The sequence below is a fragment of the Pyxicephalus adspersus genome, chromosome 10 (genome assembly GCF_032062135.1).
Source record: "Pyxicephalus adspersus chromosome 10, UCB_Pads_2.0, whole genome shotgun sequence".
Classification (NCBI taxonomy): domain Eukaryota; kingdom Metazoa; phylum Chordata; class Amphibia; order Anura; family Pyxicephalidae; genus Pyxicephalus; species Pyxicephalus adspersus.
The window spans coordinates 17148182-17170676 of NC_092867.1; the positions used below are offsets into that span (position 1 = coordinate 17148182).

Here is a 22495-nt window from a genome sequence, read left to right on the forward strand (position 1 = left end):
GTCACATCAGTCTGTCTATATAGTACGTTTTATTGTCTTTACAGTAGAATTTGTCTTACCTACAACTGAGAACGAAGCACTTACAGAGCCTGCCACTGCTTCAGAGGGAACTGGAATAAATATGGTCTCAGCAGAAAGATTAGCTGTTTATACAAGGCAAAAACAAACATTAGGCTAATTATACTTTAATTAAATGAAGAAGCAATCGTTGACAATAGTACCTCAACATCAGTTGCAATACTGTATCTGCATATTGTATAGCACCATGCTTTCCTTCTAATACGTCTGGAGAATATTCACAGTGGGGTGATTACGTGCTGTTTATTCTTTGTTGTCCGAACACAAGCTAGGATAGTCTTAGTCAAGGATGCATGGTTTGACTGTTAAATGTACACAAAGGCCTAGGTTCCAGTAAAACCTGGCTGTGCTGTCTGGTAGAAAGTCCTAGATTGCTAATGTCTATAAAACATTTGGCAATCAAACAATGTCGATTTAACTGCTTGTATTTCTAACGCAAATCCAGAGAGTTTATTTCTCATTTAAGGACAACAAGCAGAGCATACCTATGGTCCCTCTTTATAATAGTGAGTGGATAATGTTCTTAGCAGGACATTTTGGTATTTACTCAGCTGCATTTGCATGTTAATTTAATGGGCCTCTAAATCGATTAGGTTCTGAGAAAGTAAAGTACAATGCACACATTTAAAGCACTAATATGGGTTTATTGATGCAAGTCATTAACACAAGCAAACAAGAGGGGTATACTGAGACAGAACAAAACAAGACTGGGCAACCAGTAGGGTCATTCTGAGGCAGGCCAACAAGGCAGGGCAATCATTAAAGTCATAATGAGGCAGAAAAACAAGGTAAGACAACCACTGGATCCAACAAAGGACAAACATTGGAATTATAATGAGGTAGGCAAATAAAGTAGAGCATCCATTAGGGTCATACAGAAGCAGGCCAATAACATTGCGGTCATATTGAGCCAAGAAAGCAAGGTGAAACAACCATTAGAATCATACTAAGGCAGGTCAATTAGGTAGTGGAACCATTCAAGTCATACTAGTCAAGCAAGGTAGAGCAACCATTTGGGTCATATTAAGGTAGGCCATCAAGGTTAGGCAGCATTAGAGTTATACTGAGGGGGGCAACAAGGTAGGGCATCCATTGGAGTAATACTAATACAGATAAACAGCATAGACCAGCCATTAGTATATTATGACATTACAATATCATTACCAATATTATTATGCTTTCATAGACCAGATGAATTTAATGCTGTGCAATATCAGTCAGGAATCAACAGAAATAAACCCATGTGTGTTTTTATGGGTTTGCACACATATAATAACTTGTGAGGCAGTACTTCTTAAGTTTTAACAAAAATGCTACATTAGTAAAAAAAAGCAATACCTCTGAATTTGAAATCGTTTAAATCATGTTAAATATATATAATATAAAAAAAGCATAAAAATATGACACCGTATATACAAAAGAACAGAGATATTTCTGGAATCTTCTGATTACACTTATATGCCATGATAGTACAGCATTGGAGTTGATTTACTATGCTAAACATTAAGCAAAAAACTATCCCCTATAGCAGGTATTTGACTTTGCTAAGTAAACAACCTATATTTCATTAGTATAACAACCTTAGTATGGATCTGTCCAAGGTGCTGAACGCTAGTATTCTATTACAAAGGTTATTCTCTGTTATACTGTACCTCCACCACAAAGAATGGAATTGTGGGACTTCTCTACTGGCATGCCTTCTGCCTGCACAACAATAATAAAATATCATTATGTTATTGTGTAATCAGATTTATAAACGCTTTAGCTTTAATGTCTTACATGTGAACTAAAATAACTTTTTTTTAATACTTTAGTTGTATTTTTATAAATCTATGGCTGATACTACAACAATATTACTAGTATATACCATATCAGCAGTATAATCTGCAAAGGTGAAACAGATATAACAAACTAAGAAAGGAATAACTTTTATTTGAAACTATTTGGTGAATATCACAGAGACTTACCTTAATTATAATAGTTTGCATGACTGCATCAGAAGCACCAGTCTCTGGAACGATCGGCTTCTCTCCTCTGCACTCTCCTTCTGTATCAATGGCTTCCACACTGACAACAATTTCTGCAGAGCCTTGGCAGGACAATTGTATTTTGTTATATGCAATCTAGACCCAATTGTTCACATGTAGTCATAATTACAGTACTTTACATGTATCCTTTTGACGTTAAAGTTAGACTGCTAAATAAACTGTTAAAATAAACCTACTGTATGTAAGCTATTTAAATTGCCAAAGGGTTTACAATTCGGCCTAGCCAGTGTTATGATTCATGAATGACAGCACATCCAAGATGGTGACACTTTTTTTGTTAAAATTAGGAAATACAATGGTGTCATCATTCATGCCACTTGATTGGACATTTAAGAAGAAGCAAAAGACTGCCCATTATTTCAGTCTGCTGTCTCCTCGTTTTCATGTTTACTGCCAACACATTGGCGAGCAGCAGACCCTGATTGGCATCTGGCCTGCTTCTACCTTTCCCAATCTGGGTGTTGGTACAGAAGGAATGACATGGGCCAATAGCAAGATAGATTTAGGTAATATTTTTTAAGTAAAGTACTGCAAAAAATGTAATTTATTTTTAAATTTACCTGGGGTTCAGATTGAGTGACAAATTGATTTCTTATAGCCTTTGCAGTCTGCATCAAACTGCTAAACTCTCACACCTGCTACTTTAGTGTCTCAGTCCACCTTCTCTAACATAGTGATACATTTACTGCTTCACATTTATGATGCTAACACCCTTCTTTTGGCAAGAGCAGCAGGGGGAACTATATTTAACAGTCATATGACAAAAAAGTTGTAAAGTTGGGCCAAGAATGGGTCTATGATAGTTGTAATTAGGTTTAATCCCCCCTCTCTGCCAATCCCCAGGGACCATGTTTACGCTCACAGCTGTTTCAATAAAATGATTTTTGCCAAAACGTAGGTACTATTTGGAGTGAAACCCTTGAAAGCTCACTTTAAATATATTACTTTTAGTAAAAAAAAATGAACAGTACCTAACTCTGTTGTGGTTGGAAGTGCTCTAATGCGGCTTCAATCACCTTAACCAAAATTTCAGAGTGAAAACTTTGCTCATTCCTATTGGACCCACCTTTTAAAATGTAGCGACAAATAAGAATGAAGCTGAGGTTAAACTTGTATTTAATGGGTGATACTTACCCACTTGCATAGCTTGTGCCTCCCAAGTGAATACTATACTTTCTTCAGGGTTCAAACACTGAGGGGGTGTGCATGTAGAACATTTATCCACTTTCAGCTCTGGAGGATCACGGCGACTGACTTTTAGCTGCAGAGGGTAAAAGGTTTTCCTTATTGGCAATATTAATCTGTACCAGAATTTTCAGAATGATAAGAGAATCTGAGCTAACACTATACAATTTGACGTGTTTGCAAGTGTTGGGAAAGGTTTTTGATGGAGTTAGGCTTTAATTAGTAGGTAGTGGTGATGCCCTATATTTGTTTTTTTTTTTTTTTTTTTTTTAGTGCTTGGTTGCTCAATATAGCATTATTAATTTATACTCATTTTTACTTTTTTAAACAATATAAGAATCTTTATTTTTATTCATCCACATGTGATTGTATTTTTTAAGTCTTTTTGAACTTGTCATAAAATATGGCATCTTATGTGAGTGAGTTACCTTTGTGAATTGAGCATTTTAACACAGTCAGTGCTGACTAAAAAAATTATTAAACATTTGGGTGTACTTACCATCATTGGGTTAGGAAGGTAGTTGAATGCAGAAACTTTGATAGAAAATGTCTCCCCTCTGACTACAGAATATGGATGGTTTAAAAGAATAAAGAATGGAGAGAAGGTGCGCAGAGAGGTGGTATTAGCGATGCCCAGGCCAATATCTCCCATGCAGAATGCTGTGGTTTTCCACTCAGTAATGGAATCAGGAACGTGGACCTTTATATCAGCCTTACCAGATTTCCTGAAATGAAATGTTACAACGAGAAAACTGATGTTTACTAAATATAAACTTTGATTTGTCAAGCAGCCCCCCCCCCCCACCAAAAAACAAACAAACAAACACATGAACTAGGAAGTAGTGATTGTAAATATATTATCTTTTTTTATAAACAAAATAAATGTTTTGGTTTTAGTTACGTAAATATTATTTATCGAAAATTGAACCAGCAGATAGAGCTTAAGGCTGGGTCTACATGGACGTTTTTTAAAAATGCATGTAAACGTTCTTATTGGATTTATATGCGTTTTTATGCACTTTTAAAGGTATTTTAAAGCTTGCCTTTAAACGCCTAGGCTGCGTTTTCCTGCGTTTCCCATGTTTTTATCGCTTTTTAAACTAATTTGCATATGAAGTGCTCAAAAACACGTGAAACATCCTATTGAAATCAATGGAAGTGTTTACCCACATTTTTCCGAGTTTTTGGGCGTTTTACAGCGTTTCAATTTTTTAAACGTTGCAAGCAACTTTTAAGATAACTGCCATAGGCGTGCATCAAGGAAACATCCTGGTGTAGATTAACCCATTGTAATGCATGGGGATTTCAAGCAAGGTTAAACGTTGGGGAAACAGTCCAGGTAGACTAAACCTCGGCCCATGTTCAGGCTCCCAGTTTTTACAAGCAGTTTTGAGCGATTTTACTGCTTAGTACCATTGGGCCAGATGGGTCAGTTTAATATCCTTTATTTGACAGTTGGCAAGCGGAGGTTTTACTGCTCAAAAGCATTTGCTAAAAATAATAAAAATTCCCTGGCTCTCACTGAAACTTGGCTTTCCTTCTCAGTCTCTACCCCTGCTGCTGCTCTCTCCTATGGAGGCCTGCACTACACATACATCCTTGACCTGGCAACAGTAGGGGGTGGTGTGGGTCTCATTCTCTCCCCCCAACTGTACATACAATCCTTCCTACTCCGTCCTCTTTCATTTTCACGTCTTTTGAAGTCCATTCCATCTGTATCTTCTGCCTCCCCCCCATTGTTGCTGTTGTCTAACACCCCCCTCCTCCCGGCCCAGTTTCACAATTTTTGGATAACTTTGCCTCTTGCAGTGGACGACCCCAACCGTCATTCCTCAGCCAAACTGCGATCTATTACTTCCTTCTTTGGAATCACACAGAACATAAATGGCCCCACACATATCGCCAGTCACACATTAGACTTGGTATTTTTCAAACTCTGCAACCTCCCCTACCTTGACAACTTGCCATTTCCCCATTCTGATCACAACATTATCACCTTCAACCGATCTAATTCTTGCACCCCTTTGCCACATCCCAGACCTGGTCAATGGCAGAAAAATGTCCATACCCTTGACCACAAACTATTCTCAAACTGCCTTGCGTACCTAACCACCACTCTCTCTAAAATCACATGCCCAGATAAGGCTGACAGTCAATTCAACCACACTCTTTCTTTGCTCTGGATCAAGTTGCCCCTCCCACCTTCCACAACACCCACCCCGCCAACCCCCGACCCTTGCACAACAATCATTTACAAAAGACCGTTTGTGCAGCCTCTTCTTAACAATTGTCTCCCTCCTAAACCCAACACCTGCTTCCTCCACAGCTACCTTCTCTGTCCAAGACATAGCCACCTACTTTAGAGATAAACTTGTCAAAATCAGACATGATGTCTCTGCTCACCATGCTACTCCATCCATATCCACCCCTTCCACCTGCCAGTCATCACTGGCCTCCCCTCAGTTCTGATACTCTGGATGAAGTCTCCTCTTTTCTCTCATCACCTCTATCTACTACCTGTACGCTCTACCAAATTCCACCTGTTCTACTCCGTGCCCATAGTCTCATATCCTCTTTTGGTTTACAGTACCATCTGTATGCTGATGACACTCAAATCTATCTGTCCACTCCTGACCTGTCTCCCTCAGTCCTGGATAAGGTCTCATGCTGCCTATCAGCCATCTCATCATGGATGTCTGACCGATTTCTGAAACTCAACCTGGAAAAAACAAAACTCATCATCCCCCCCTAAAAATTCCAAATCTCCCCCTGACATATTTCTAACTGTTAACAACACTGTTATTTGTCCCTCCTCTCAGGCATGAAGTCTTGGAGTGACCTTCAATTCCCCCCTCCTATTTACCCCTCATAATCGGAACATTTCCAGGTCCTGTCACTTTCACCTGCACAACATCTCCAAAATCTGCCCCTACCTGTCCCCAGAGACCACCAAACTCCTTGTACATGCTCTTATCATCTCTTGTCTGGACTACTGTAACCTCCTCCTCTCTGGTATTCCACTAACCAGACTCTCTCCTCTACAATCTAATATGAATGCTGCAGCCAGACTCATCCATCCTTGCCCCCGCTCCTCTTCCGCTGCATCTCTTTGCAGATCTCTTCACTGGCTTCTATTTCACCTTAGAACCAAATTCAAGCTCCTCTGCTTTGTCTTCAAATCCCTCCACAGTTATTGTCCCACTTATCTTTCTGACCTGGTGGAAAAATACTCCCCTAGCTGCTCTTTTCATTCCTCCAATGACCTTCCAATGACTTTCTCACTTATAACCTCAACACACACATGGTTACAAGACTTTTCTAGAGCTGCCCCCACTCTCTGCAATGAATCTTCCTCATCCTATTCAGTTTGATCCTACTTTCTGCTCATTTAAAAGAGCACTCAAAACCAATCTTTTCAAACTTGTCTACCCATCTTCTTCTGTCTTCCAAACCCTCAAAACTCACCCACTATTCCATATCCCGCTCATATTGTGTGATATTTCCACCACCCCCTAGATTGTAAGCTCCTCTGGGCAGGGTCATCCACCCCTCCTGTATCACTTTCTGTATTTGTCCGTCATTAGCAACCGATATTTGATGTACAGTGCTGCGTAATATGTTGGCGCTATATAAATCCTGACATAGGACAAATTAACATAGCAACAAATGTGTTCATTCATTATCCATTATTTGATAGGCAGTATTAGGAGGCCGTGATGCCATGCATTTTTTTGTAGACTATATGCAGTATCCAGGGGCTATTTGCCACCCCTGCTCCCATTCAAAGACTTGAATTAGTACCACTTACAAACATGCGCATGCGTTTTTACATACAGTTTTGGTCCATGAAGGCTTTTGCAGCCACTTGCAAATGTCTGCATAGGCAATGTCAGAAGCCTGAAAAACCCTAGCACTGACGGCTTGTTATCGCTCCTGTACACTAGTGACAGTAGGTGCCCAGGGCCAGTAAATACCATGATAAAATACTACTAGTCCTAACATCCTGTAAAGCTCCTTTTCATGTTTTTCTTTATGTCTTTTCCCTGTATGAAAAACAAATGCTGTGGTTTATAGAGATCAGTTCAATTCACATGCACAAATGTAAAAAAAAAAAAAAATAAAATAAAAGATTTCTTTTTAGATCTTTTTGGTATCTTGATACAATTGACAAAGCTGGAGGGCATATTACAATAACTAAGAACATCAACTTTACATTAATCAGTTTAGATAAGGAATAACAGAATGATATTTTATTTACTTATGACCATCAAATCAAACAATTGCCATTTTTAAATAAAAATATTTTTCATCTTTTTTTGTTTGTTTTTTCTTTTTTAATCAGTGCTCCTCATCTCCTAATGTCACTTTCCACGTTTTCTATATACGCACTTTCTATGTACTGATAGCTGCATGACAAATCCCAGGGAGAATTTTATGATGGTGACAACAATGGTATGCGCATGTCACATATAAACAATTAGGTGATAAGCACAGTGTGTTATTACCCTATAGCAGAAAGTTTACTGCAGGATTACCAAGCATTGTTTCATCAAAAGCTGTGGATTTGAAATAACTACAGAACATACTTTTGGTCTGATTTAATAAAGCTCTCCAAGCCTGGGGATGATAGATCTGATAGATGATAAATCTGAAATGCATCTGGACCAGGATTCAAAATGTTTGTCAAATAATAGCAAATTAATTTAAAGAAATCCATTCCTGGTTTTCTGCATCACCCTGGTTCACCTATGATAGCCTATCATCTCCAGTCTTGGAGAGCATTATTAAATCAGGCCTATTAACTCACTGAATGTATTTAAAATCGTAGTGACAGGGTTTAAGGCAGTCTATGTCAGGTTTAGAAAAATAACTTACCCAACTGTCACCAATTCCCAAAGCAAAGTTTCTGAAAAATGACCTCGAATCCTTTTATTCATGTCAAAAGCACTAATAGACGAGTGAATCGGTGGCATATAGGAATCATCCACAAAAATATTACCAGGACCGTCTGCAATGTACGGATCTGAAATAATAGAATTTTTTAAAAATAATTTTTCTAAGAATACTGAGATTATTAGCACTGAGTTTCCCAAAACTAATCTTTAGGACTTGTTTACATTAGTAATGATGTACATTGAGCACCTTGGTGGAGATTTGTGTAGTGTTCCACTAAGAACTGTGACAGTTACTCGGGACTTCAGGAACTTAAATGGGCTGCAGTGAATTTCCCTACACTATTTGTTAAAAAAAACATAAGGACTTCTAACAGATTACAGTTGAAAGGTGCTGTTTTAGGGAGCACTAATAGAAGCCACCTTTATTTGGAAATCTTCAACAGCAAGAAAGAGAGAAATAAAAATACTACTAAATTCTTGGTATAACTACAGCCAGCAGGATAAGAAATGAAGATAAATCCCTCTGATGAAGCATCAAATGACAGTATGAATCCATCAGGAAAGCCAATCCACACCCACCATCCAAAATTAGGAAAAACGTTTTTGTTTGTAGTTCAATAGTTTTATTATAGATATGTGATGAATGAACATACAAATAATATTAAAGTATGCCAGAGTGGTACACAGTATTAAAATTTCTTTGTTCACCTGCTAGACACATGTGCAACATCACATGGCAATCAATTCAGTATAAAGGAAAATGTAAAAGGAGACCAAAGGTGAACAGAGAGTAGAAAAGCAGACCAAATCCGTAATCAGAAGAAAGGCAGAGTGAAAGGATGGGAGGGAAAAAGAAAAAAGAAGCCCCAAAAGTAGGACTCTTTGTGACAAGGAATGATATGAGATCCAAGACCCAAGGATCCCTCCACAATTGGTTTCTATTTGTGGAGGGGTTCAGCAAATGTAAAAAAAAGAGTGCTGATCTCACTGCACACGTGTAACATTAGCACTTTTTTTTATATTGCCGGGAAAGCATGCATGCTCAAGATGTTTAGAAAAGGAAAACAAACACATTTTTTTACTTTATTTAAAGGGTTATCTACCTTTTTATATCAAGGAAAAATGTGGTGATATGCCCACTTTAAGTAAAGAAACTACACTGAGATCACACTATTCATTAACATACGCCCCTACCTGTCCCCTGAGACCACCAAACTCCTTGTACATGCTCTTATCATCTCCCGTCTGGACTACTGTAACATCCTTCTCGCTGGTATTCCACTAACCCGACTCTCTCCTCTACAATCTATTATGAATGCTGCAGCCAGACTCATCCATCCTTCCCTCCGCTCCTCTTCCGCTACATCTCTTTGTAGTTCTCTCCATTGGCTTCCTTTTCACCTTAGAATCAAATTTAAGCTCCTGTGCTTTGCCTTCAAATCCCTACACAGTTATTGTCCCACTTACATCTCTGACATGGTTAAAAAATACTCCCCCTGCCGCTCTCTCCGCTCCTCCTATGACATACTACTGACTTCCTCACTCATAACCTCATCACACGCAAGGATACAAGACTTCTCTAGAGCTGCTCCAACTCTCTGGAATGGTCTTCCTCGTCCTATTCGGCTTGCTCCTACTTTCTGCTCATTTAAAAGAGCACTCAAAACCCATTTTTTCAAACTTGCCTACCCGGCTTCTTCTGTCATTTGAAACCATCACTACTTCCCACACTACATATCTCCCATCCTTTTGTGTGTGAAATTTCCCCACCTACTAGATTGTAAGCTCTTCGGGGCAGGGTCCTCTCCTCCTGTATCACTGTCTGTATTAGTCTGTCATTTGCAATCCCTATTTAATGTACAGCGCTGCGTAATATGTTGGCGCTATATAAATCCTGTTTAATAATAATAATAATAATAATAATTAACATGAAGCTAGAGTAGTAGGAAATTCACCCAAGAACTGAATGCAACTTATATTATAAACATTAGCCTGCTAACACAGAACATCTTACCCATATCAGGTACTCCAAAAAGAGACATGGCTGCCTTAACTGGATAATTGGAACATGTCACACGTCTCCTCACATTGGTGTTTGTAAGAACCTTCAGTCCAATATACTGAAAATGCAAGATAAGAACCTTCAGTCCAATATACTGAAAATGCAAGATAAATATTTTAAAGTGACTACACAAAAAGGACAGTTTGCATCAATGCATCATATGACAAAATGATACAAATGAAGGAACACAATGGGATTTTAGCTATGTTTACATTTGATGTAGTTACTTCATTTTGTTCATTTAAATATTTCTGTAATCCTTTGATACAGATTAGGTTTTACCTGGATCAGTGTGAACACATCAGGAGCCGCGGAATGTGCTGAATGTGGATAATTCAAAGAACGTTTTTTGCGGTCATATGTTCTTTGTGAATAACCAAAAGTTGAGTGCATGCAAATAGGGTTATCCTCCCAAACACGATAGGGGTAGCCATACCGTCGTCTCTGTGCCAGGAGACTGAATACCTAGGACAACAAGCAATATAGGATCTTTGTAAGAAATGTGGGGTTTGCTTTTACTTCCCATTCTAACACACTCCTGCACAGGGGAAATCCCACTAGTGGGAACATTGACAGCAATAAACAAACCTAGCAGAGATTCTATTTATAAAAAATGCTTCTGGTGCTGTGTCAAAACTGCTGGAATGAAAAAGTCCATTAATTTAAATCTTCCAGATGTAGTAAGTCACCAGCACACCTATTTGCATCTTCAAAGCTGTTTAGTATTCATATGTGACCAATGTTTCTGAGAAATATATATATAAGTAATATGGCATACTGTGAATTAGTGTTGTATGGCTCCTTTACACAAGTAGACTGTATTGGGCCTCAATACTACTAACAATGGACTTTCACAGTATCTGATGTTTCAGAAGATTTATTAGCTGTCACCAAATAATACAGTAAGTTGAATGTGTCAAACTCACCAAATCGCTGGAGATTTCGGAATCTGGCTTTAGAAGCAGAACACCTTCATCGACTGACCTCACTGAACAAAGAGACCCAGGTTGTGCATTCACATATAGGGTAGTGTGTGAATCAGGGGAGACCTCTTTAGGTGAAAATTCCAGAGTCACCTGGTAACACATTAAAGTTATCAGACCAAATCTACCTTCTATACAATCTCAAATGATTAGCCAGAGGGAAAGATGTTTTTTTGCAATAGGATATGTGTAAAAAAGTAAATGTGTCCCACCCGTTCTTCCCATAAATTTCTAAGTATGTTAAAAAAAAGGTAAATGTGTGTAAATGTAGAGGACTATGAGAGTTTTGTGTAAAACAGCAGCACAATGTTGGCTTTACTCACAGACCACCACAGTAAAATAAAAGAAAGTAGAATCAACCCCCCCCCCCCAGCTTTTTTAAATAGCAAATAACCAACTTGGAGAAAAGTGTGACAACTGAGCAACAAAAAAAGGCAAAATAGTTTACAGAGATCTTCCACAAGACAATATTGACTTGTGATTTTTTGCAGCAATGACAGGTCTAGGATGCCATTGCTTCCAGATGATGTTACTGGCCTCAGCACCCTGCTTTTTACCCCATTATTGGAATAACAGAGTTTGATGTATGATGCATGGCAAATGCCATATGAAGTGTACACAGATAACAAAAAATAACAGAAGTCTAAAACTTGCTGACATAAAGGGATAAAGCTCAAGGGAACAATTTAATGTCTGCAAAGTCAGGAAAGGACTGATCACAGTACTTGGTAATTACTGACAAAACCAACAATGAACCAATCGAAAAGAGTACATGTATGCAATTGATGAGTGTTAGTGAGATATGCATCTTCCAAAAAAAAAGAAAAGGTGGGAAACTTATTTAAAAGGATTGTGTCTGGTACAGAGACAGGTAAACCTAGCAGAGAATAGTTATTAAAATAGGACATTTCTGATTAAATGTTAACCATTGACCTGCTAGGTTTGCTTGACGGTATATCAGACATGTCTAAACACATGATCAAAGGACATGATCAAACCGATGATTTACACCTAATAAATATGCCCTTAGTCACAGCTTCACATTTTTTTCTTTTCATTTTTGATTTACCTCATAGAGATTAAACATAGAGGTTAAACAAAAACATCACATACAGTTAGGTCCAATTTTCTAATTTTGGTTCTGTGCATACCATGATTAATTTTAAATGAAACAACTCAGATGCAGTTGAACTGCAGACTTTCAGCTTTAATTCAGTGGGTTGAACAAAAAGATTGCATAAAAATATGAGGAACTAAAGCCTTTTTTTTACACAATCACTTCATTTCAGGGGCTCTAAAGTAATTGGACAAATTAAAAAGCTGAAAATAAAATGTTCATTTCTAATACTTGGTTGAAAACTTTTTGCCGGCAATGACAGCATGTAGTTTTGAACTCATGGACATCACCAGATGCTGAGTTTCCTCCATATTAATGCTCTGCCAGGCCTTTACTGCAGCGGCTTTCAGTTGCTGTTTGTTTGTGGGCCTTTCCATCCGAAGTTTAGTCTTCAACAAATGAAAAGCATGCTCAATTGGGTTCAGATCAGGTGACTGACTTGGCCATTCAAGAATATTCCACTTCTTTGCTTTAATAAACTCCTAAATTGCTTTGGCTGTATGTTTTGGGTCATTGTCCATTTGTATTATGAAAAACCTCCCAATCAATGTGACTGCATTTAGCTGGATTTGAGGAGACAGTATGTCTCTGAACACCTCAGAATTCATTTGTCTACTTCTGTCCTGTGTCACATAATCGATAAACAGTAGTGTCCCAGTGCCATGGCACGCCCAAGCCATCACTTTGCCTCTGCCATGTTTTACAGATAATGTGGTATGCTTTGGATCATAAGCTGTTCCACGCCTTCTCCATACTTTTTTTTGCCATCATTCTGATGAAGGTTGATCTTAGTTTCATCTGTCCAAAGAATGTTTTTTCAGAACTGTTCTGTTTTTTTTTTTATTTTTTTTTAGCAAAGTCCAATCTAGCCTTTCTATTCTTGAGGCTTATGAGTGGCTTGCACCTTGCAGTGCACCCTCTGTATTTACTTTCATGCAGTCTTCTCTTTCTTCTCCAGTCGGCTGCCTGCCACACCAAACATGGAGGGGAAAATCCCTGCTCTTATTGGAGGGCCCTAGGCATCATGGGGGAGGTCCCTAGACATTGTGGGAGAATCGAATTCAGGGTGTCGAATCCAACAAAATTCGGGTCGGGTCGACCAGAATTCGAACAGCCATATTCGGGTCGAACATTAGGACAACCCGAATTCGAATAACAACACTACTCATGTCTAATAAAAGTAATAAAAAATTGCTGCAACATTGATTCTTATCACAAGAGGTGGGTACTTACAAAAGGAAAGTTGCAAGAGAAAAATTAAATGTATCTAAATAAGTGCACATTGTTGTCACTTTCCATTATCTTTGTAACCTGCCCCACTGAAGCTTTCAATTACCTTATTACTGAAGCTTTTACTGACATGGAACATTTCGGTGTCAGCTGCTATTTGTCTATTGCCAAGTAATACGTATGCAAGAATGTATGCCAAAGTTGCAAGTTTAGCTGTGACCGGAAGCAGGATCTCCATAGTTCCCATCATTACTAGACATAAAAAGACCAGATTTTATTAAAACAAGGGTGTACTTAAATCAAGCATGTCATGGTATATTCTCACTGCCTTTTCTGATCATATTCTCCCAAGACAGACATCTAGTAAAGATATTTTCACAACATATTATTTCTTTATGGCAGTTGTGGCCTATAATACTTGTCATTGTAGTGGTTACCAAGATGTTCAATCATTTTCTCACACACATTGATGGTGTACTTACAAATTGTCAAATATTACCCAGACATTCACCATAAAGTTATAAAGAAGAATACATTCTAAGAATGGCCTGACAGTGGACATTTCTAGTATTTCATCATAAAGGCTTTCTCTGTGCATGCATTGTTAAGCTTTGTAAATTAGCAAATGTTTCCCGCACATGCCAAGTGCATCTAGGCTGACAAATTTGATTCTGTTTTACACAGGCCCCTATGTTCCGTAACTGATTATCTTTGAACTTTTTTTTTTTCATTTAAATGACTGATCTTGAACATACATTATAATATATTATGAAGAAAAATGATTATCTAAATAAAAGGACAACATACTTTACAAAGTATGATTAAAGAAAAAGTTACCAGAGTTTTTGTTGGCGCTGATTTTCTTCTCGCCTTTCATCACAATATTGCCCCTTGCCACAACCTGAAAAAGAAATAAATCAATTAGCCAAAATTTGGAATTTTTCCAATTTTAAAAAGAAAGCTACAGAATCCAATTTTCAGATAATTTCAGTATATGTCACCATCCTGCTCCAGGTGTGGGTTATATAAGAACTCTTTCATGTCCAATTACTGGTTCTAGAAGAAAACAGATCAAATGTTTCCTAATTCTTTTTACACTAAGAGAAAATGTCAATAGCTATATATAAATATCTGGTCGCTGGTTTTGGACATGTGTCTTAAAATTTTCTGGTATAGGAACAGATATAAGAACAGATTTAGCACAAAGTATTTAGTAAAGGACCATGTCATCCACCTTCCTGGAACCCAGAAAGTCATCATAAGGTATCGTAATCCACTATCATGTTGAAATTGCCTCAATGTATATATCTGTGCCCATTGAGGCTGGTGGCAGAGCACCTATATCAGTGTAAACTTAGGTTGTAATATTCTGTTTATTTCACTGCAGATCATATGTTGCCATCAGAAAAGATTGATGTTTGCTGTATTGTGGTGTTGATTACTATAATAATTACTGTCCATATCTGGTAACAATAGCTCCAAGGCCATGGGTTAGAAATACCCTGTGGTCTATTTAAAATCTCCAAACAGGCACAAGAACAGTTGAAACCTGAAGTACTGATCAACCCTTAATGCAACTCACAGCTGATAAAGCCATCAATGATCAACAAAAGCCAATAAATAAGAGGGAAATGTGCTAGATCTAGAATTCCGAAGATAGTTAATCTGGATAGATATTTAACTTTGGACTGTGGGTTTCTTACCCAAGAACTAAGCTTGTTGATTCTTTCTTTTCTCTTATAAACTGCAATCACAATGATCTAGCCAAGCCACATGCCTAAAGAAGGTTACTTCCTGCAAGTTCTTAAAAATAGCACTATTGTGTAGACTGTCTGATGCAATTATTACAATATAAATGCTGAAAAAACTATTTATACCACATAATGGAGATCCAAGGAATCCTCTTGAGTTATCAGCTCACTGCCCCTGATGAAGTAGTCAATCTCTATTGCATGTTCCTGGTCACTTGTTAGGATGTAATCAGATGGTTGAACCTTTATGAAGCTGTTAGTGGCAGAGTTAAATGGACTCAAGGTTCGATGTGCATCAACAAAATAGGGATTAAGTACTCCATGAACTCGCTCTGACTTTGTCTTCTGATATGAGGCCTAAATGTTAACACATTTCCGAAAAAGACTTTGTAAACCATATTATTCTGTTCTTTATAGATAATTACACATGTATTACATCTTGCCAAAATGATTTATTCAAGCAGTATTTTGTGTAACAAACAAAAGAGTTTGTATTGCCTACAGAAAATGTGCCATGTCACCATTCTTTAGACTATAGCATCAGTTTAGTATGCCTCCAAGATCTCTTATGAGATATGTTAACAGATGCATTTGACCTAAAAATTGACCTCTTTTTGACCTGTATTCACCTGCTTCAACTGGGTTTTGCTTTCCCAGAATTGTATAGAAATACAAACCCCATTTGAAATGAAAAAAAGCCAGTTGACACAAGCTGTACAGCTGTTTTCATAGCACTGAAAAATGTATGTCAGAACCTTTAACTGCATTAGCTCTCAATTAGCTCTTATGTCCTTAGAAACACATTTCCCCCCATCCATTTTTACCTATAAAGGACAGACATTTTCTTATTATTGTAAATGCTGTTACTATTTATCACTTAAATTAAGTAGCTCTGTACCGTTCTCTGAATAATGTATACCATCTCCTTTGTAAAGCTAATATCAGACCACTTGTCGACAACATTTTTTAACATTTTTTAAATACAATCATAAACAGGTCTTACCTTTGAAAATGTGGATGTGGCTTTTGTCCCTGCCCCAAGAAACATGAACCCTAGGGCCTCTTTGGGTTATAGGTAATGTCCTAATGTTAATGTGAGTTTGTAATAAATATTACATAGTTACATAGTAGGTTAGGTTGAAAAAAGTCCATCAAGTTCAACCACTAGGGAAATAAACATATCCCAGATATAAAACCCTATAGGACATAGTTGGTGCAGAGGAAGGCAAAAAACCCCTGCTACAACCTGCTTCAACAGGGGAAAAAAATTCCTTCCTGGTTCCATGAGGCAATCGGATGTTCCCTGGATTAACAGTCACTGTTATTTTTACTTTAAAGCCTTAATACCCAGTTATATTCTGTGTTTCCAGAAAAACATCTAGCTTTTTCTTAAAGCAATCTATAGTAGTTGCTGAAACTCCTTCCTGAGGGAGCCGATTCCACATTTTTACAGATCTTACAGTGAAGAATCCCTTCCTTTTCCGGAAGTTAAACTTTTTTTCCTCCAGATGCAAAGAGTGCCCTCTTGTTCTCTCATAGTGAATAATGGGGAAGAGAGTTCTCTATATGGACCGTTTATATATTTATACAGGGTGATCATATCCCCCCTTATACGTCTCTTCTCAAGGGAGAATAGATTCAGTTCAGCTAATCTCTCCTCATAGCTGAGCTCCTCCATTCCTTTTATTAATTTAGTTGCCCTTCTCTGCACTCTCTCCAATTCCACAATGTCCTTTTTGTGAACTGGTGACCAAAACTGGACTGCATATTCCAGATGTGGTCTGACCAATGCTTTGTACAGGGGCAGGATAATGTCTCCATCTCTGCAGTCTATTCCTCTTTTAATACAAGAAAGTACTTTGCTTGCTTTAGATATTGCAGCATGGCATTGCATGCTGTTAATAAGTCTATGATCAACCAGAACCTTTTCCATTTCTGACTCTGACTCCAGATTTCTGACCCCCTCATTAACATTAACCTGTTTAATTAATAAAAACAGTGGCTTCGGTCACAAAAATATTACTTACCACCAGAAAAACTTGATGTCCATTCCACGGCCCTGTGTCCAATGAGAAATTCACTTCCCCCTTCTCATCTGTCTCATACACATGTTCCTTTATGACAGTGTCATATTTCTCTGTCATATACAATGACTGAGATTTTATTGGTGATCCATCAGAGTTTATCAACTTTAACTAGGGAAAAAATTAAACAGTTTATTAATGTTTAAAACATCATAATGAATTATTCAACTTTTCTCTTAACACAACTAAAACTTCAAATTAAAACCAAATCAAAATGTATTTTACACAACATTTGATACCAAAGTCATATGACACTGTCTCTAAAGCCTAATTCCACAACTCAGACCTTCACTTAAATTTGATAAATATCAAATATCAGTTAAATTTGATATGATTTATCTTATACCAAAGTCACAATCCCTCTTTGCACTCTGAATATTTGGAATATTACATGTGGTTCCAGGGGAACTTCTACAATTCTTCTGTTCAGTAATATAACACCCAGCATCAGAAGTAAGGTACACCATAGCACAGATTACCTTATCAGGGTTAACATAAATATCCTATATTTGAGGTACATTTATGGTACTTTATGTGACCAGCTGTTCTTACCCTTCCCTTGTATCTCAGGCCTGTTTTATAGTAAGAATCCGATGATTCTGTTTCTTCAAATGTCACTTTAGCAATCATAGCTGACACTTGACAGCTACTGGTAGCATTAAATTGGATTCCTGTAAAGAGAGAACAAGATGCTCAAATATAGTAGTTATACCTTTTATATAGTAGTCATTCCGTTTTGTAACTAGCTGGACAAGTCAAGGAGAAATATTATGACATGGACGCAGTCCAAGAATATGAACTGTGTATTGCAACACTAATTATCCTTTATCCTATAAAATCCAGCACATGCTAAGTCAGCTTGGTGCCTATGTCGAAGTTGGGTGGATATTTCCCCTTTTTTTCCCATCATGGCAACTTGGGTGCAAACAGTAATCCATTAACAATTCTATAAAGTACAGGAATTAGATTGGATGAGCACTGTAGCTGGGTATCATAACACCTATTCCAGGTCCATATTTGTTTCCTCTTTCACTGATCGTATTAGCCACTACTAGTCATGGGTTGTAAGAAATTCAACTGCACAAAATGAGCTATTTCTGCAAGAAACGTCAAGCATGTATTTTTATCAGCATCAAAGCATTACCTGTCCCATCTTCTATAAGGGAGGCTTCAGCATCAAACTTCATGAGATAGCTGTATGAATTAAGATGATAGGGCTCTGTCTTCACCTCCACTTCAAAGCAGCCACGTCTATCAGTCTGTCAGTAGTGGAAGATAAAAATATCACATATAACACTATATTCCTTTTAGGACAAAGACATACTCATATTTAATATCAACCAATAGTGAATATGTAAACTAGTAGGCCATAAGTGTTAGCGTTGTTCAAGGATTTTTCCTTGCCCCATACCTGTCCTCTGTACTCAGTGCATATATCGAGGGGGCACTGGTTTACATATGACATCCAATAATAGCAGAATGCTTCTCGGCACAGCTTTGCTTTGATTTCCCCTTGAACAGGCTTTCCAAATGTGTATCTAGAAGACAAATACCACTATCACAAAAGAGAAATTGTCCAGAAGAGAATTTCAATTAGCCCCAGTAAACCAGTTGACTGGTATGTGCCTAGCTTCAAAATATTCTAGAAATTCGTTAAAAAGAAGGAAAGGGAAGGCTATTATAATAGAAAAAAACATAGCAGTAATAATTAATATTGTTACATAATTAAAACAGTAATATGTATACCTTACAAAAAACATACAGTACAAATAGATAAAATCACACTTTGATTGATGTTGCTATGTTTGTGTAGAAAAGAAAGCAGTTTCCTGGCCCGACGTGTTTCACCCAGAGGGCTTCTTCAGGGGATATGGGAAACCAATAGCAAGCTATAGGTACAAGTAAAATTGTAAAAAATAATAAAGCTTGATTTTGCACTTACAATTGTGAGTATCTAAGTGTGTTCAATTAATTAAAAACAATGAACTTAGGTTGCTGAAAAATTATTTCTTGCCTTGGGATAATTGATCAAATATTAATGTTTCAACAATAATTTTTCAACAACATAATTTGGAGGGGAGGAGAGGGGGTATAGCTCAGTTGGCCCGAAGGAAATCTGTAAAAGGGCTTTTCCTCCTACCCTCTCGATAGTTTTGTGAATGGGTGGGACTATTTGTCATGGTAGCATTGTATAGGTTGTAAGGTCCATAAAGGAATTGAATTTGGTTAAAAACAACAAGGAATAGGAACCCATCGAAGGTATGGTATAACTTAAATGACACCATACATGATACCTATTATGTGTCTGTATGACACAAAGGTATCTCTAAGACCAGCTGGGCTGAGGATATGGGTGTAATTGTCCCTAAGGTGGTATGTGGTGGCTCTGATCCTGAATAAGAAAAGGAATAAAAAACTTTTAAGTTTAGTACCTTTCAACTCCACTCAGAAACTGTATATATGTTATTAATGTTTATGTTCAATAAAAGGGCTGCTATAGCCAATCCACTTCAAAACAGAGTGTGATTTATTTTTTGTGGCATAAAGAATGGATGTTGTGCAGTACATATTGAAGGTAACCCCATCTACTCTAACCAGGTCCTTAAAATACTATGTCCTTATTTTTCTTATGAAAAATAAGCTAATATTTCATATATTACATTGCATATACAAATAGCATATACCCTGTAATGTCACGGTATACCAGGATCCCATTTAACCTAAATCAGTACCTTCACTATTTTACAATTCCACCATTGCACCAAACATTGAAAACCAACTTGGCTCCTTTTGTTATTGGATAAGGAAAGAGTAGCAGCAGAATTTAGAGGTCATCTTTAATTCAGTTGAAACTGGTGGCTGATAATAGTGCACAAAGAAATTGTTTCTCCATTGGCTCAGAGTATGCCCCTTACACTCAACATTTCAATGCTGCTGTGAAGAGAATTAAAGGAGGATGTATCATGATAGATGAAAGTATTTACACCATTTCAATGTAAAAATACATGTTATGATAAATGTAACAATTGTATAATTAGATTACTAAATAATTTAACTGTCTGGACTTCAGATTTAAATTTAAACATTCATAAACATGGCTTCTTGAATCCATTGTTATTAGCTTCTTGATTGTTCTAGACTTTCTATCTTTAATTTTGGAACTCCATCTGAATTCTGGCTAGTGCCTGTATAAATCTCTTGAATGGAAACATAGTAAGCAGTACCTAATTTGCTGTCCTTACTGTGATATTTATTGTGTCCCCTACTTGTATTGTACTGTATAAGGGTACTGTACTGTATACGCAATTTAGGTATTAAAAAAGCATGTTGCTAGACAAATAAGCATTTTCAATTCTAACTTACCTTCCACATATTTTAAGTGGAAAGGTCTCCTCCAGGATGGTGACTACAGCAGGGAATAGAATCTGCACTTCAAATTTAGGTAGCTCTGAAAAAAGAGAGTGTAAAGTTTGGTTTACCATATTAGACTAACCCATTACAATGATCTCTCAATATTTTAGCATGAGAGAACAATATGCTATAAGACAAGGGCAGGATGCAAAGCTACCATACAAATATTTTTTATGGGAAAATTGTTTTTTTAATGCATATGAATAAAAAAAAAAAAAAAAAAATATCAATAATATTGGGGCATCATCAATATACAGACAATGATTATTGTTTTGCAGTGACATATACATTTTAGGAATGTAATCTTCCGAGGAAATTCATATTGATAAGAGACACAAGAAGGATAATGAGCAGCAATGGACAGTTTTCCTTTTAAAAAAAAGAAAAAATGTTTTCTAAACCTTTAATCTAAAGCAGGCAGGCAAATGAAAGAGTTAGAAAAAATCATTTCCATTTTCTGCATAACTGACCCAGTCTCTAAGTACTGAACCTGGAGATTCCACTTGAAAGCTAGACTACAGACATTAGAACAGGGGTGTCATACTCTGGCCTGGGGGCCAAATCTGCCCCCCAACATCCTTTTTGTGGCCGCCAAAGGAATCCTAAATATGAACTGCAGCTGGCCCGCCGCTGCATTGAAATAGCGCTGCTACCACAATTCCTGGCTTCACCCACGTCTATAGACCAGCGGGCCCTCTGCCTATGCATGGCCCCGTATTGGACTGTTTTATACACACAAAAATTGCCAGGAATTTTAGTAGCGGCGCTATTTCAATGAAGAGGGAGTTTCAGCGGCGGGCCACTCATAAGATTTAGCTCTGCATTGGCTGAGCTACTTCCCTTCAGCTGTACTTTTCCTTTCTACTTGGACTTGAATGGTTAGATTTTCATAGAAGAATATTGTTAATATTATTGTTAGCCTGTGCAAAAAGGTTACTATTGAAATTTAACTACAATTAGAGAAAGTAGCATAGATTTTTTCTAAAATTAAAAAACATTTTTTATGCCTCTTTCTCTATTATAAGCTTGTTCCAGATTGAATGTGAAGCAAACCGTCTGTGTTTCCATATGAAAAGAGTTTATATATAATGAGAAGGAAAAGGTCAATGAAGTAGGGATTGTGTATGACTTCATACACAATATATACAGTACAGGTTTTCTTTAAACCACTAATCAGTAAAATTGGGAACACTAAATACATATAAACCCTATACACACCATCCTATCATCTGCTTGTGATATAGTGTTAACTGAAAAAAGACATAACACAAAATATATTTACAGCAGAGTGGGCAAAGACCATTACATTAAAGCCCTTCATTGAATGACAGCCTCATAATAATGGTAATAAATAAATGGCAATTTCCTCACCATATTCTGACACATGGAAATCCTGCACGGCATTGGGAGCAATGATTGTGTAGATTCCTAGCTGTGAATCTGAATCCAGTGGAAATGACAAATCAATAATGCCTTTATTAGGTTTTAGGTTTAACCACTGGCCAATGCGATTCTTCTTTGGATCCTTGAGAGGAAACAGTAAGATGCAAATAACATATTATATTATTGAATTTATGCCCTTGGTCTTTTTCCTGAGCTATAACAAACTTGTTGGTGAAAGGAACTTCCTACAAAATAGAGTTAATGGATG

The 22495-nt window shown here is 37.3% G+C and overlaps 1 protein-coding gene across 1 annotated transcript in view; it reads right to left on the reverse strand.

Moving 5' to 3' along the window:
• LOC140339242 (alpha-2-macroglobulin-like protein 1) overlaps nucleotides 1-22495 on the reverse strand; it is a 42046-nt gene that overhangs the window by 12539 nt on the left and 7012 nt on the right. The window contains exons 6-23 of the mRNA XM_072423833.1: nucleotides 22216-22369; nucleotides 20797-20881; nucleotides 18845-18971; nucleotides 18578-18692; nucleotides 17986-18104; nucleotides 17377-17544; nucleotides 15476-15706; nucleotides 14436-14499; nucleotides 13705-13850; nucleotides 11195-11344; nucleotides 10551-10733; nucleotides 10221-10326; nucleotides 8187-8334; nucleotides 3811-4036; nucleotides 3261-3387; nucleotides 2046-2167; nucleotides 1731-1782; nucleotides 60-143 (exon numbers count right to left, since the gene is read on the reverse strand). Of these exons, the coding sequence (XP_072279934.1) occupies nucleotides 60-143; nucleotides 1731-1782; nucleotides 2046-2167; nucleotides 3261-3387; nucleotides 3811-4036; nucleotides 8187-8334; nucleotides 10221-10326; nucleotides 10551-10733; nucleotides 11195-11344; nucleotides 13705-13850; nucleotides 14436-14499; nucleotides 15476-15706; nucleotides 17377-17544; nucleotides 17986-18104; nucleotides 18578-18692; nucleotides 18845-18971; nucleotides 20797-20881; nucleotides 22216-22369 (2407 nt within the window). The remainder of the gene's footprint in view (nucleotides 1-59; nucleotides 144-1730; nucleotides 1783-2045; nucleotides 2168-3260; nucleotides 3388-3810; nucleotides 4037-8186; nucleotides 8335-10220; nucleotides 10327-10550; nucleotides 10734-11194; nucleotides 11345-13704; nucleotides 13851-14435; nucleotides 14500-15475; nucleotides 15707-17376; nucleotides 17545-17985; nucleotides 18105-18577; nucleotides 18693-18844; nucleotides 18972-20796; nucleotides 20882-22215; nucleotides 22370-22495) is intronic.